The sequence below is a fragment of the Hippocampus guttulatus genome, chromosome 8, assembly GCF_054856545.1.
Source record: "Hippocampus guttulatus isolate MCC_2025c chromosome 8, RoL_Hgut_1.0, whole genome shotgun sequence".
NCBI classification, from domain to species: domain Eukaryota; kingdom Metazoa; phylum Chordata; class Actinopteri; order Syngnathiformes; family Syngnathidae; genus Hippocampus; species Hippocampus guttulatus.
Window position 1 is genome coordinate 7,049,261 of NC_141268.1, and position 14,238 is coordinate 7,063,498.

A 14,238-nucleotide genomic window follows, 5' to 3' on the forward strand; every position below is an offset into this window, starting at 1 on the left:
CTAAGTAGTTGGTCGGAAGCCACCGATTTCTAGCCGGAACATAATGTGGACACGCCACATTTCTGGTCGGAACCTTTATTGCGAACTCCTGAGTGGCGCTTTTTGGCCGCCGTCTCCTCTGAAACATGCCGAAGTGAGTGAGTTCTTATATTCTTTTTTTGTGTGTTCCCAAGCGTTCAAACATTGAAACAGACGTTCATATCTATTACAATTTGAGGGCAAGGTTAGAACACGACAAAATTTATCGACCGATGTTCTTTTGAGGCACCTCAAGCATTGTTCCGGCTCCGTCTATTTTCTGGAATGAAATTCGTTGCGAATGCATTGTTTCGGCTATTTTGTCACTTCTAATATTATTGCTAAATAATTATTCATTTTCCCTAAATACATTGTTAGTAGCATTACATTTCGTGCGTATAGTGGGGTTGTTGTAGTATAGTTGGCTCCGTAGTTAGACGGGAACACACGCTGTGCGTACGATTTGGAGCGACAATCGAACCCGATATATGCCTGTCGAACATGTTTCTCATTAATATTTATATTATTTTTACTTGAACCAAGTTTTTTTTCGTATATCTTTCAGCTAAGGCATGAAACCCGAAATGGTGGAATCAGAAAAAATGATGCTCACTGTGTGTAAATGCTTCATTGTAATATTGTAGCCTAAATGTAAATTTAAAACTTTGAACAATATAAATAGCCTTTCTTAAAAACGCAGTAAACCAGCCAAAATATACACAGATCTGCTGGTTGAAGTGACATAAAAGTGAAATGTATTTCTTTGTGATCTTAATCCACAGGTTTTATTGTGACTACTGTGACACCTACCTGACACACGATTCGGTAAGCACAGCAGCACGATTTTCAGATTAAAAAAAAAAAAGACCCGCGCGTCTGTTAAATCCATATTCTCTGCTTTGATTCGTCAGCCATCGGTGAGGAAGACCCACTGCAGTGGTCGAAAACACAAAGAAAATGTAAAGGACTACTACCAGAAATGGATGGAGGAGCAGGCCCAGAGCCTCATTGATAAAACCAGTAAGCAGATTAGAGTTTAAATATTGTGTTGTGTCAGAAAGCCATTTGTAATATATACACAATGAGGTGCTGTATATAAACCCCCCCCCCCCCCTATTTTTCCCCAACAGCGGCTGCTTTTCAACAAGGAAAAATTCCTCCCACGCCATTTGCAGGTGCCCCCCCTCCTGGTAAGTCAGCATGGAATGAACCTTGTAACATGTCACATTTGGTTTTTTTCAAACATAGCAACTGTGTGGGGCTTTTTTCTCTTTAACAATGACACACGATTCGGTAAGCACAGCACTTTGCTCGATGGCCGTGGTAGCCAGTTGAGCAACAGAATGTAACAAATTGGTTGTTGGTGTTGGATGTTTTTAGCTGTGCCATGTTGACACAAAATAGGGGACTCCCTTTGCCACCACCACCACCACCGCTGCTGCTGTTTCAATGAAGACACATCACAAATAAGATACAGCATGGCAGTATTTAATTGTTCCCATTACCTCAGATTAAGTTGTTTGGTCATTTGTTTTAGGATTTGAACAGAATGCTAAAAAAATAGTACATCTGTACACAAGCTGCTATGGCCACCTGGTGCCCAGGCATTCAATGCACTGGTTAACAGCCAAATACACACACACACACACACACACACACACACACACACACATACGTTGACGCACGTGTTACTCACTAAGCCAGTCCAGACCTTTTAAAGCCACACACATTCAATGTCAAAGATCTTGCAGTGTAGGACGTGAGAGGATGGCAACACAAGAAGCAAGTCTAATTAAAATATCTGGGTTTGGCATAGGTGGTCCTCCACGTCCAGGCATGCTGCCCACACCGCCCATGGCTGGGCCTCCTATGATGCCCATGATGGGACCCCCACCTCACGGAATGATGCCTGGCGGGCCTGGTACGACTTTTAAAACTTCCTTTAAAGTAAAAGGGTGTTTCAATTTTAAGGTTTAACTCACACTTCCCAACTTGTCCGTGAGCAGGAATGCGGCCACCAATGGGAGCGCCCATGCAGATGATGCCGGGCCCGCCTCACATGATGCGTCACCCTCGACCCATGATGATGCCAGTCCGGCCCGGCATGATGAGACCGGACAGATAATACTGGCGTCACTGATGTTTGCTGCTGATGTTAAGTGTTTTTGCCACAAGGAGGGACTGCACAGTTATGACACCAGTCTGTTTGATTCGATTCAAAGTTTCAACCAACCACAGGTTCCACTTACTGTATTGTCAGTCAATGTATTTATTTCTACTTAATTCCAGACCCTCAACTTCAATAGATTTTGTCTTTCTCGTGCTTTTCGTGTCCTGACTACAGACACCCCTGCCTAAACATCGAGTTTTACTTTGACCATTTTATTACAAAAAAAAAAGTTGTTTTTTTTTCCTATTTCTGTTTTGAGAAATAAAGCAGTCATTTAAAAAGCCATGTCTTGCCCTTCTGCTTTTCATCTTCAAAATGAATATATCTAAACATACTGTACTTTAACAAAGAATTGTTATAATTTGTTGCAGTTTGTGGGGATGTACAGTGCCATGATAGGTACAATGGTATTAAATTCAACTGTTTTGCCGTGGGCCACGGAGTCTTGCGACTGAAAGCTTATCGCAGATTTCAAAACTTAGCTTGTAGCAGACGTCTGCACATTTTCAGCATGACGTCTCTGATCCACTGGTGAAAGGACACTTTGATCCTCTCCTCTTTCATCTGTAATTGCTTCCAACAACAAAGTGTATGCAGGAAAAGTGATTAAGATTGCACGACTGTCCGTTATTTTGTTATTTTGACTTCAAGATGGCGCCGCGAGAGTGGCTGCCTTTCCAGCAGCTCCTGTATTTTGTTCTTCTATTTATCCCTTTCATAACTTTGCTGCTGTGAAGTGGGAATTTCTCCATTGCAAGACTAATAAAAGGTTTCTTATCTTGATTAATTGTGTCACAGTATCACTTATGCACAACAAATTGATTGATGACTCGTTTTGACATTGGTGAGTGAAAATAGTTTCTTAAATTTGCTGTTGGGAACGAAATAAATGTTCAATCCCACACGATTGTTAAAAAGTACAATTTTCGTATTGATCAAGAAACTTGACCGAAGATGTACTTTTCAAGCAGCCAATCTCCCCCGACCCCTTACCGCACGTGCGCGTATACGTGCACGAAGCAGAAAAATAACTAGATAAAAGAGTTTGTGTAAAGGAAATCACTGCCTATCTGAGAGACCTGACACGGAGGCACTCGACGCACTTTGGCAGCGTCTTCAGTGCAACAACGTCACTATCGTAGCTCACCTGTACTATTTTGAAATGTTTCTCCAAGCGCTCCAGATTTCCATTATTTGCCAGTGTCACTGGTGAATTGCAGATGAAACCAACTTTGAATGAGAGTAACAATAATCACGATAGCTCTGATCGCAAGCAGCAATTGCAGACTGCTGACCGCAAACAACTTCCCTTGATACATGTCACGCATCACCGTCGGTGAAAGTGACATGCTATTTTTATTTTTTAAAGACTTTTTTTTCCCAAGTCAAACTGATAGGATGCTCAGGGCGCAGTGTACACCAACACCAAAATATGAAATATGAATAACACGCACACAGTTACCCAAATCTATTTTTCCCTCATTCATGCCTTGCGATCGACTTGGAACCAGTCCGCGGGCTACCGGTCGATCGCGACATTCAATGATGTGGCTAGTCACTTTTGACCCCATGTCTTCGTGCAGGGGTGTCAAACTCATTTCACATGGTGGGCCACATACGGCCTCGGTCGATGTCAAGTGGGCCGGACCATTAAAATGATACCATACTTTGCTATAAATAACCAAAACAATATGTGTTTCCTTTGTTTTGGTATAAAGAAGCACAAGAACATTAGGCAAAATGTTGAAATTTAATGAACATATCTTTTACAAAACATTTCATGAAGCACCTTACATTTCCTTCGACAAATGTGCACTTTACTTTTATCATTCACATATATGCATTGCAACTGATCCCACTGATTGTACAAATTTTAACAAGTAATTGGTATTGAAAAATATAGTAATGCACTTTAAGATTAAATGAGATTTATAAAGAAAGGAAGTTTTAAACCATTTACACGTGCATATAAAATCTAAATGTCATCCCTGCCTCCACCTTACAAACTAAGGAGAGTGCTATTAAATGTGTAAATGTGAGAGTACTATTGATAGCGTCTGCTGTGATGGGTCTGTCTCAGTGACGGACTGAGGCTGCTGTTGTCTTCTTCTCTGATCAAAACAGTGCCCCCTTGCGGATACTCAATGAATTGCACCTTATTAAAAATATTAATTCTGTGTCTTTAATGCATTTTTTTCACTTTTAAATTATCCTGCGGGCCTGACTGAACCTCCTTGACACGACCGCTTTACATAATCATCTCGCGGGCCGGATTAAACTCCTTTGCGGGCCGGATCCGGCCCGCGGGCCGTATATTTGAAAGTTCTGTCTTAGTGTTTGACACTTCTGGGACATTATCGAGCTCTCATCATTATGTGTCACAGTGAGAGAAATTAATACACACTGTTAAATACTCAATCAAAACTGCATATTATAGGCATTGTTGTAAAGGCAGCATTTATGACACATGCACACAGGATATAATCCTATTCTTTATTCTACCAAGTGTACTATGGCAACATATCAAACTCTCGGAACATCTGAGCAGAATGTAAACACTTGTCACGGGCGTATTTGATGCATTAAAATTGTACTCATCTTGTATTCGGTACTACAGTATGCCGTACAATCAATTAGTAATGATAATATGTACCGACAGAGGGCACCAGAGAGTTATAATGGCCTGACTCAATTACATGTGACCATTTGAACCTCTGTAACGCAATAGTAAAGTCAAGATTACAGTAAACATTTTAATGAGAAACACTTAAAGACCAAGAATATAATAATCCCATGAAAACGCGAGGAGGAGTGCACTTTCATGTACCGAGGACCCCCTGCACCACATCTGTCACTGTACTTTTGGAGACTGACAGCACATGGACTCTGTCACGTGATGGTCACTGAGCACCACCCACACATTCATGCACATTTGATGGAAAGTGCATGTCTGTCACGTGACATGAGGAAAAAGGTCTTGATGAATATTCAATGTGCTTTTCTTCCTACGAAGGAGTGACAGACTTTGCGGAAGTAAGAAGTGTAGTCATAACCATAAAACCCAAAAATTAAAATCAGAAAAGGGCGACTAAGATACAGTATCGCTGCTTTCATTACATGTCAGTCAAGCGCCTTCTGAGGGTAGAGTAGAAGATAGAAGAGAAAAAGATACATATGGATGGATGAACAGAGCGACTATTTATCCTATGAGGGAAATTAAGGAATAAGTGAACGCTATAAACGTATAAATTGTAAGGTGGCAGTTCCCAAGGTTGACTTTCAGGTTTTTTTTTCTTGTGTGTGTATTGGAATGAGATTGTGGGTGAACTGTTGATCAATACCGTACATTCATTCGTTTGAGAAAGTGTCAAAAAACAACAACAAACAATGTATGCATAGTTGTAAAATTATTGCATAATTTTTGGCTGGTCCTTGTGATTTTCGGAAAAGTCAGCAGTCTGCGTTTGGTTGCAGATGCTGACAAATGAATATTTAACACGCTTATTTATAAAACATTCTTTGCAGCAGCAGCAGAAGCAGCAGGTGAGGGAGGAGAATCACAGCCAGTGTCCACAAGGTGCCCCTGTGCTGGTGGGCATCCCACCAGGGGGTCACAAGGGTGGTTTGTTGTGGGTGGGACGCCGGTTGCACTTAGTGAGGCAGAAGATGGAGGAAGTAGAGCTTGCATTCACGTTTAGGTCTTCATGTAAGAAGTAAGAAGTACACTTGGCAGACTGCTAATTCCTAATTTAAAAATCCGACCCATGAGTTAAAAGTTAAAGTTAACAAATCTCCAAAAAATCCTGTCTGCATTTGGTTATGATGGTGTTAAGGAAACATTGTCAGTGGAAATTTCATTCAATGTAATTTTGACATTTTAAAAAATTCAAAGTGTATCCTTTGAATTTATGATGACAGCTTTTTCTTGAAACAAGTGACACTCTTTTCTCGGAATCTAATTTTGTATTCTCAAAGAGGGGGGAAAAAATTACAAGCTGAACGAAGGTGCACAATTAGCAGTTTAATTGATGATTGCAGCAGAAAGAAGCTCACGAGAGAAATATGTTTTTCCGCCAACCTCAGAGGCCTCAATTATTGTTCCCGTTTGCGCTTATCTCCTCTGAGGACGTTTTCTTTTCTTCCCTCCTGTCAGTCAACAAGTGAAAAACTCATTTCGCACTTAATGGAAGTGCAGTGGTCTTTATCGCGCCGCGTGCCAATCTGCTTAGCACTGCCGTCTTCAAAGTCAGCGCGCTGTCTTTGTCTTACAACATGAGCGCCTCTACTATGTTATTTGATTCGAGTCCATGCGTGAGAGTGTTTAGCAAAAAGACATAAAGCACCCCCAACACTGACGACATGACTCAGCTGTGTTCTCTTAAAGTAGAGAGAAAAAAATGAAATGGTTTCAAAGAGTCGCTCTGCCAGGTCTCAAGAGGGGTTATGGAAGAAGCCAAACAGAACAAGCACTGCCTTGAAAATGCAAAAGGACATCTTCCACTCCAATTCATTCTGAATCACAAATCTTAAAAGACAATGAGATTTATTGGTCATCAGTTCGAAATGTTATTTATTTTTTGAAGGTTGTAATTTCAAGGAGTTTTCATGAGTTTACAAGAATACAGTAATAGTTGCGCCCGGTGATCCAGTGGTTAGCGCGCCAGCCTCACAGTGCAGAGTTGCGGGGTTCGATTCCGGCTGCGGCCTTCCTGTGTGGAGAACACTCTAAATTGTCTCCAGGTGTGACTGTGATAGCAATTGGCTGGCGACCAGTTCAGGGTGTCCCCCGGCTACTGCTCAAAGACAGACATATATATACTGTATAGATATATATATATATCTATACAGTATATATATATATATATATATATATATACACACTTTTTTTTTACCCAAATTATATTTCTGTTTTTTTCAAGTAATAGCGAGTTTACAAAACAATTATAATTTATAGATGTATTGATTATTATTATTATTATTAATAATATATAATAAAAATTATGTAATATTTATCCCATTAGAATGAAATTTTAATTTTATTCCCACAAAGAGAGCCCAATCACATTTGAAGGAAAATAACATTGAAATTCTACGAGACCAGCATTAAACTTTTTCGAGAAAGTCAAAATCCTGCAAGAAAAGTTACACCAGTTTTATTTCTAGCCAAGGGTGAAGCGGCTTCCTGGAACCAAGTTGGATTCTCACATCGTGGGTTCGAATTCGGCCCTGGCCTTTCTTTGTGGAGTTTGGGTGTTCTCCCCGTGCCTGTTCCTTCCCACAATCCAAAAACATGCACGGTAGATGAATTGAACACTCTTAATTGTCCCTAGGTCTGAGCGTGGATGGGTGTTCGTCTCTGTGTGCCCTGCGATTGGTTGGCACTCGGTTCAGGGTGTCCCTCGCCTACTGCACGAAGATGGCTGGGATAGGCTCCAGCACCCCCCGCGACCCTAGTGAGGATAAGGCGGACTGGAAAATGAATGAATGAATTGTCCCTCTGTGTGATTGTGAGCGCAAATGGTTTCCCTATGTGTGCCCTGCAATTGTGCTGGCAACCAGTTCAGGGTGGATACGAGCTACTGCCCAAAGACAGCTGGGATTGGCCCCAGCACGCCTGGGACCCACTGAGATCACATAGCGGATGGATGGACATCACATGTTGATGCATATTCATTTGCATCCTGTAGGTGGCTGTGACGTGCATTTCTAGCTGGATGTTAACTGTCCAACAAATAAAAGACATATCAGCTGTTGGTAGACTCCAAAGTGAGGATCATGCTAACACCTCAAGTAAGTCAAAAAAATTGATCTTTTTTTTTGTCCAGTTTAAAACACAACACTCGGTATAGTCATCCAAAAAATGCAAAGCTGTCCACAGCCTTGGTAACAAGCAGAGTGAATATTCAAGCGCTATCTAGTTTTTGAGTTTAAAAAAAATGCCGAAAAACCACTCCATACAAGAGTAAGTGTATCCGGTGTCTATTTTAAGAGAAGTTCTTTTAGCGCTGAAGATACTATGAGAGTTAAAGTTAGAAAGGCTGAAAGCCTGAGTGCCAGGTGGACTAAGACCCATTATTAAACCAACAAAGTTCGATGTGTGAGCAGAGAGAGAAGCCTTTATCACCCAATCACCAAACGTTACATCCAGGGTACAGACATAGAGAGGGTGACCTCCTACAAGTGCCTGGTTGTTCTTCTCAACAATAAACTAGACTGGTCTACCAACACGGATGCTTTGATCGCAATGGGGCTCTTCCTACATTGAGTTTTTTTGGAGTTCTGGGGTTGCTCCTTAAGACGTTCTGTGACTCTGTGGTGGCTTCAGCCATTCATTATGGCATAGTCTGCTGGTCAGTCAGCATCTCAGCCTGGGACAGAGAGAGACCGGTGGGCCAGCTCTGTCCAGGGCTGCTCCCTGGACACTGTGGAGGAGGTGGGCAACAGGAGGATGCTAGCTAAACTAACAGCTATGATGGACAGACCCTCCCACCCCCTCCAGGCCACCCTGACAGCACTGGGCAGCTCCTTCGGCTAGAGACTGACACACCCGCGCTGCAAGAAGGAGAGGCACCGCCGGCTGCTGTCAGACTATTGAATAGAAGCACCTGAAAATGTGGGACAAATAAAGGTTATCTTATCTAATCTTATTCACCCTTCCGCACTCACACTCACACCTCGGGACAATTTTGAGTGTTCAATCAGCCTGCCAGGCATGTTTTTGGAATGTGGGAAGAAACCGGAGTACCCGAAGAAAACCCATGCAAGCCCAGGGAGAACTCCACACAGGGAGGCCGCAGGTGGAATTGAACCCCGTACCTCTGCACTGTGAGGTCGACGCACTAACCACTGGACCACTGGGCCACCCCTGGATTTAACATGGAATATAATTTTTCCTTCCCTAAATATTGTCAATCTTATTTTGGGTTTTAAATGGGAGGGGGTCAATTCTGAGCCAGAGGCAGTAAAATCTGTCAGGGGTTGTTGCCGTCATTCTCCTTTGCTGATGGCACAACGGGAAACATGGAGCAGTGCCCAGTCCTTTCACTGACACACATACGCACACACACGCACAACCACATTATACTGCACATGCATGCGCACAGACGGACTGTTTATCTCGTGTGATTCCCTGCCGCGTGTTAAATTAATCTTCTCACAATCTTCACGCTTACATGTTGATATTGTGCGGTGCGTTCACTTGTCGCCTAAATGACCCGCTTATTTATAGATGCTCATTTTCCGCCGACGAGCTCGGGGGAACGTTTTCCTGTCGTGGCGGGGGGGGGCTCTGGGAATGTTGGTTAGTGGACAAACAGGACAGCCACTTCCTTGAGGTCAGCATCGGAGCATTCAGAGTCTATGAGGGGGAAATAAACTTGAGCCAATTTAAAGCACTTTCCCATACGCGAAGCTTCATTAGGTACACTAACATGCAATATTTTTACTGACAGAGCTGAAGTTTCAAGCTAAGGAGTTCTTTAAATTGGGGGTTGTGTTTGATTACTCTCATCAGACGTTTACTCGTGACCATCGCTTTTACAATTCTGTGGTATCATCACAACAAATCCAAATTAAAAAAAATAAAGAGAAGGCCAAACATACTGGCTTAGTCTCGCAAGCTTTGACGAACTTATCGTAATTGACTGCTGGATCAAATTAAATCTTGTGGGTCGAAGATTAAAATCACACTTTTCCTCTTTGCCATGCATTGCTGGTATACCTCTGCAGTGTCATCACTGAAAAGAAAAACAAGCAAACCGCTTCTTGCTCAGTGAGATAAAATGTCACCATATGACGACATCTCGCATGTGCATGATGACCGTTTGACTTTCGAGGCACGAAACGGAAATTTAAACTGCACCCTGACTGACTTGTTCAATTTCGGGGCACATGGATGTCGGCAGTCGTCTGAGTGAAAGTGGGGGGGGATATTGTTCTTCAGCGTGCCAACTGCACACCAGCGGAGACGAGACAGCGAGGCGCAATAGGATCCAGGATCCGAAAAATGCGCCGCAGAGCACGCAACCCAGCCCCCCGCCATGTGCATTGTTTGTCGCATTTCCTGTACGTGCAGCAGCAATGGCGTCTCGGTGAAGTGCGTGTCGAATGTTCAAGAGTCACGGCTGTTGTTTTTCCCCCTCGAGGATCATCAGCCACCTCCTTCATGTTTGTACTTACAGTATGTCGCTCGTAAAAGGCAGTGAAGACATGATGCTGTTATCGGTACCCAAACTGCGGCCCGGCAGCCATTTGCAGTGCGTTTGCTATTATTTAGCAACCTGCACCAAATTCTTTCAATAACTTTTGAGAGGGCCGGCAACACAATTTAAAAGAAGAACCCACTGGGCCTTCCTGTGATAAGTAAGACATAATGTGAAATCAATCCGTTCATGTTGAATGTTCCCTAGTGGGAGTTTTCCCTTCCATGCTCTTAGCTTTGGTTGCAACAATCTTTAAATTTTGCAGCAGATTGTTTTTTGCTCTTTGATGCTGCACATCTGAGCATATTCCAAATGACTGACTTATTGCTTCTTGCTTCTTTGGCCAACTACCTCTTTTGGTTTAAGTGGTGCATGTCAGCAAGCTACGGAAGTTGCTAAAGGGAAAAAGATTTTCCGATTGTTTAGAGGGGGAAAAAAATCTAAATACCCCCCCCCCCCAAAAAAAACAATTTAGTGATTAAAAGTGATTCATTGCCCAGCCCTACTTTTGCATGCTTGAGATAGATGCCCAAAAACATTTTCAAATAAAACAGTAACAAAATGTATCTTTAATTCAATTTCAGAGGCCAAAATACTTTTGGGGCGGCCCGGTAGTCCAGTGGTTAGCACGTCGACTTCACAGTGCAGAGGTACCGGGTTCAATTCCAGCTCCGGCCTCCCTGGGTGGAGTTTGCATGTTTTCCCCGGGCCTGCGTGGGTTTTCTCCGGGTACTCCGGTTCCCTCCCACGTTACAAAAACATGCATGGCAGGCTGATTGAACACGCTAAATTGTCCCTAGGTGTGAGTGCGCGTGGTTGTTAGTCTCTGTGTGCCCTGCGATTGGCTGGGAACCAATTCAGGGTATCCCCCGCCTACTGCCCGAAGATGGCTGGGATAGGCTCCAGCACCCCCCGCTACCCCTAGTGAGGATAAAGCCGTTCGGAAGATGAATAAGCAATTGTCCAAGTCATGAATATCACGATAATGAACCTCAAGTACTGTAATTGCATTCAAATAGTGTGTGCTTGTGACACCACAAATGTTTATTCATTTATTTTTTAATATCGGAGATGCAAGTACATTTTTCTAGATGGTTTTTTTTGCACTGATCCTGCCCTCTTTTTTCTTGAGCACATCCGGTTTTCATAATAATAATAATAATTTAGTAACCACATAATATGTAATATAGTAATACATTTAGTCATATTTATGAATTAAGGGTTAGGTTCGGCAACAGGTGAATTTTTTTTCTGGAAACACCGTAGCTATAAATTACAAATATTGTGTGCAAACCTAAAAACAAACAAAAATTGAAAATAATTCAAAAACTTGATGTGCTAGGAAGAAATTAAAGACATTTTAAAATCAGATTGAAAAATAAATTTTAGGGATAAATAAAGCCATTTCTCATTAAAATATGCCCCTGACCATTACACTTGCTTTGGTTTTGGTTCTGAATGTGGAGAATCTGCTCAGCACAGAGGCACATCTGTTAACTCTCTGCCTTTTTACCTTTATCAGAAAGCTGCGGTGTCACAGTTATTAAAAATAACTATGATATACAGTATCTGATATACGACCTGTAATTGCTTTATAGACTGGTTTTAGCATGTTTAATAAATCATTGTTGGAAAATCCAAGTGGCCCTTGCATTATTTCATTTTTTCTGAATGGAGCCCCCGTTGGCAAAAGTTGGACAATCCTGTCCCATCAATAAGAAAAAAAAAAAGCAAAGAGCCTGCGCATCCTCATCTCGGTCACTGAGATCATCAGATGTGCTCCTCTTCACTTGGTTTCATTAGATGTGGCATTTGTTTTTTGCTGGCTCAGCACCATTCACAGTGGCATGAATCCTCCCCCACTTCGCCGCTGCCCACCCCAAGGGAGCGAAGGGGGTCATCTTCTCTGTCACGGCTACGAGAGGCGCGAGGTGAGCAATGCGGAGGAGCTTGGCTGATTGAGGGCACAGGCGCCCAGGCGTCCTGTGCCTGGAAGTGGCGGCCCGTCATAAGAGCAACAGCGCCAGGATGAAGAAGAAGAGGAGGAGGTCGTCATGGCGACACTATACAACACTTCATTGTTATGGTAGATGATTTACTCTTCGTTAGTTAGCTTAAAAACACAATGCTCATCACAACAAAGCAGGAAATAAACATGACCTACTTGGCAAACCAAGCTCGATTGGAAGTTGCGCCACAAGCAACCGCCCTCACCCTGCCCACAACCAAAACCTCCAACCTATAACTCTTCCGTCGTCTGTCTGTGCAGGATGTGCAATCACGGTTGAGAACAGGGCACTCTACAGCAGCCACACCAGGCTGGAGCCAGCTGTCAAGTCTGACTCAAAAGAATAAAATAAAATCTCTTTTTCCTCAATATTCCCTCTTTGTCTGTGTGATGTGTGGGCACTCACAACCAACAATGAGGCACTCTAAAGCAGCAGCATCAGTGGGATATCCCACATGATTGCTAATAATTTATAAAGAACAAGGGGTAGGACTAGATGTGTTTTTCTACTTCTTCCTACTCCTTGCGAACACACTGCACTAAGATAAGTATTGATGATCTTTTTTATTGTGATTTTTTTTGTTGTTGTTGTGTTTTTTATGTTCTGTGTTGAGTTGAGTAGTACACTCGCCTGACTTGTGTCCGAGCAGCTTGGGACGGGTTCCCACTCAGTGACGGTGTTTATGAGGGTGGGAATGGTTGCTCGTCTCTATATGTGCCCTGTGACTAATTGACAAACAGTTCAGGTCGTAGTCAGCCTTCTGCCCAAAGTCAGCTGGGATAGGCTCCAGCAAACCCTCAAGACCCTGTTCCGGATAAGTGATACTGAAAATGGATGGATGGATGTTATGTGTTTACATGTTCAAGAAAATCAACCAATAAGTCAATCAATTTAAAAAGAAGATACATATTTGGGGCGTAAGCGAGCATAGCTAGCTAGCTAACTTCATGTTGCATTTGTACCAGATAACCGCCGATGCGAACGAAGGCACTCAATTCTTAGTGGGGGCAGGGCCACTTATGCCAGACTCCAAAGTGTGTCACCGGGTGGTATTTTAGTCACGATCTCCCCAAAAATCATGAAAAACAGTATAAGGTGAGCTCCACAATTCAGTCCCACATAGCTCACCAACTTCGCAAATTTTTCGCAAATATCTTCCAACATGTATAATGCTTTTAGAAACAAATCTCTGAATTCTCTTGAATGTTAGCGTTGTTTAGGGGCTGGGATTAGAGTCTTGCTAGGATTTTGCTAAATAAAGTGCAGACCTCTACCAATGTCAAAGTGTTGTAAATATAACATGTAAATTTATGTATTTGTACTGCAATCCAGATGCTCTTCTTCTTTGGCCCTTGCACCAAACAGACATTTAGTAACATATCTGGCCTCTGAAAATAAAATAACCTGAGTGTGACCTCCACTTCAAGCTCCTTTGGCAGTTGCATTCACAGAAGGCAAAATAGGCATCCCGCCTTCAATGTGCACCAGTAACTTGATTACCCGGCTGTCACTCCGAATAAGGATGAGGCTTTTGGGATGTTTCTGAGATTCTCCATCCGCGGCAGGAATTTTGGGACATTTTTGGGAGAGGATGCTAACTCACAGCAGGAAGCCCTAACGAGGGAAAAGGAAGCACTGATTAAGACTTGATTTCCTGTTGCCTCTTACAAAGTTTTGAAGCTGCGCCCCCTTTTAATGTCACAACAGATTTGGCCCACTCCCTCAAGGCAGAACGAAGCCTATTTGTAGTCAATCGAGGCAAAATGGTGGTTTTTACTTTGTAGAAGAAAATGCATCAGTGTATTTTGGCTATCATAAGTTAAAAAAAAAGAAGAAGCTG

At 42.6% G+C, this 14,238-nt stretch overlaps 1 protein-coding gene across 1 annotated transcript; it reads left to right on the forward strand.

Moving 5' to 3' along the window:
- The first annotated feature begins 25 nt into the window (after window positions 1-25).
- On the forward strand, window positions 26-2,473 carry snrpc (small nuclear ribonucleoprotein polypeptide C). The gene is made up of 6 exons (XM_086118269.1): window positions 26-133; window positions 801-843; window positions 930-1,038; window positions 1,149-1,208; window positions 1,835-1,939; window positions 2,025-2,473. The coding sequence occupies exons 1-6, from the start codon at window positions 126-128 to the stop codon at window positions 2,141-2,143; spliced, it is 444 nt and encodes a 147-aa protein (XP_085974395.1). The 5' UTR covers window positions 26-125; the 3' UTR covers window positions 2,144-2,473.
- Window positions 2,474-14,238: the final 11,765 nt, after the last annotated feature.

Coding starts and splice junctions, on each gene's coding strand:
- snrpc (XM_086118269.1), top strand. Junction 1,039..1,148: donor GAGCCTCATTGATAAAACCA/GTAAGCAGATTA, acceptor TTTCCCCAACAG/CGGCTGCTTTTCAACAAGGA. Junction 1,940..2,024: donor AATGATGCCTGGCGGGCCTG/GTACGACTTTTA, acceptor GTCCGTGAGCAG/GAATGCGGCCACCAATGGGA.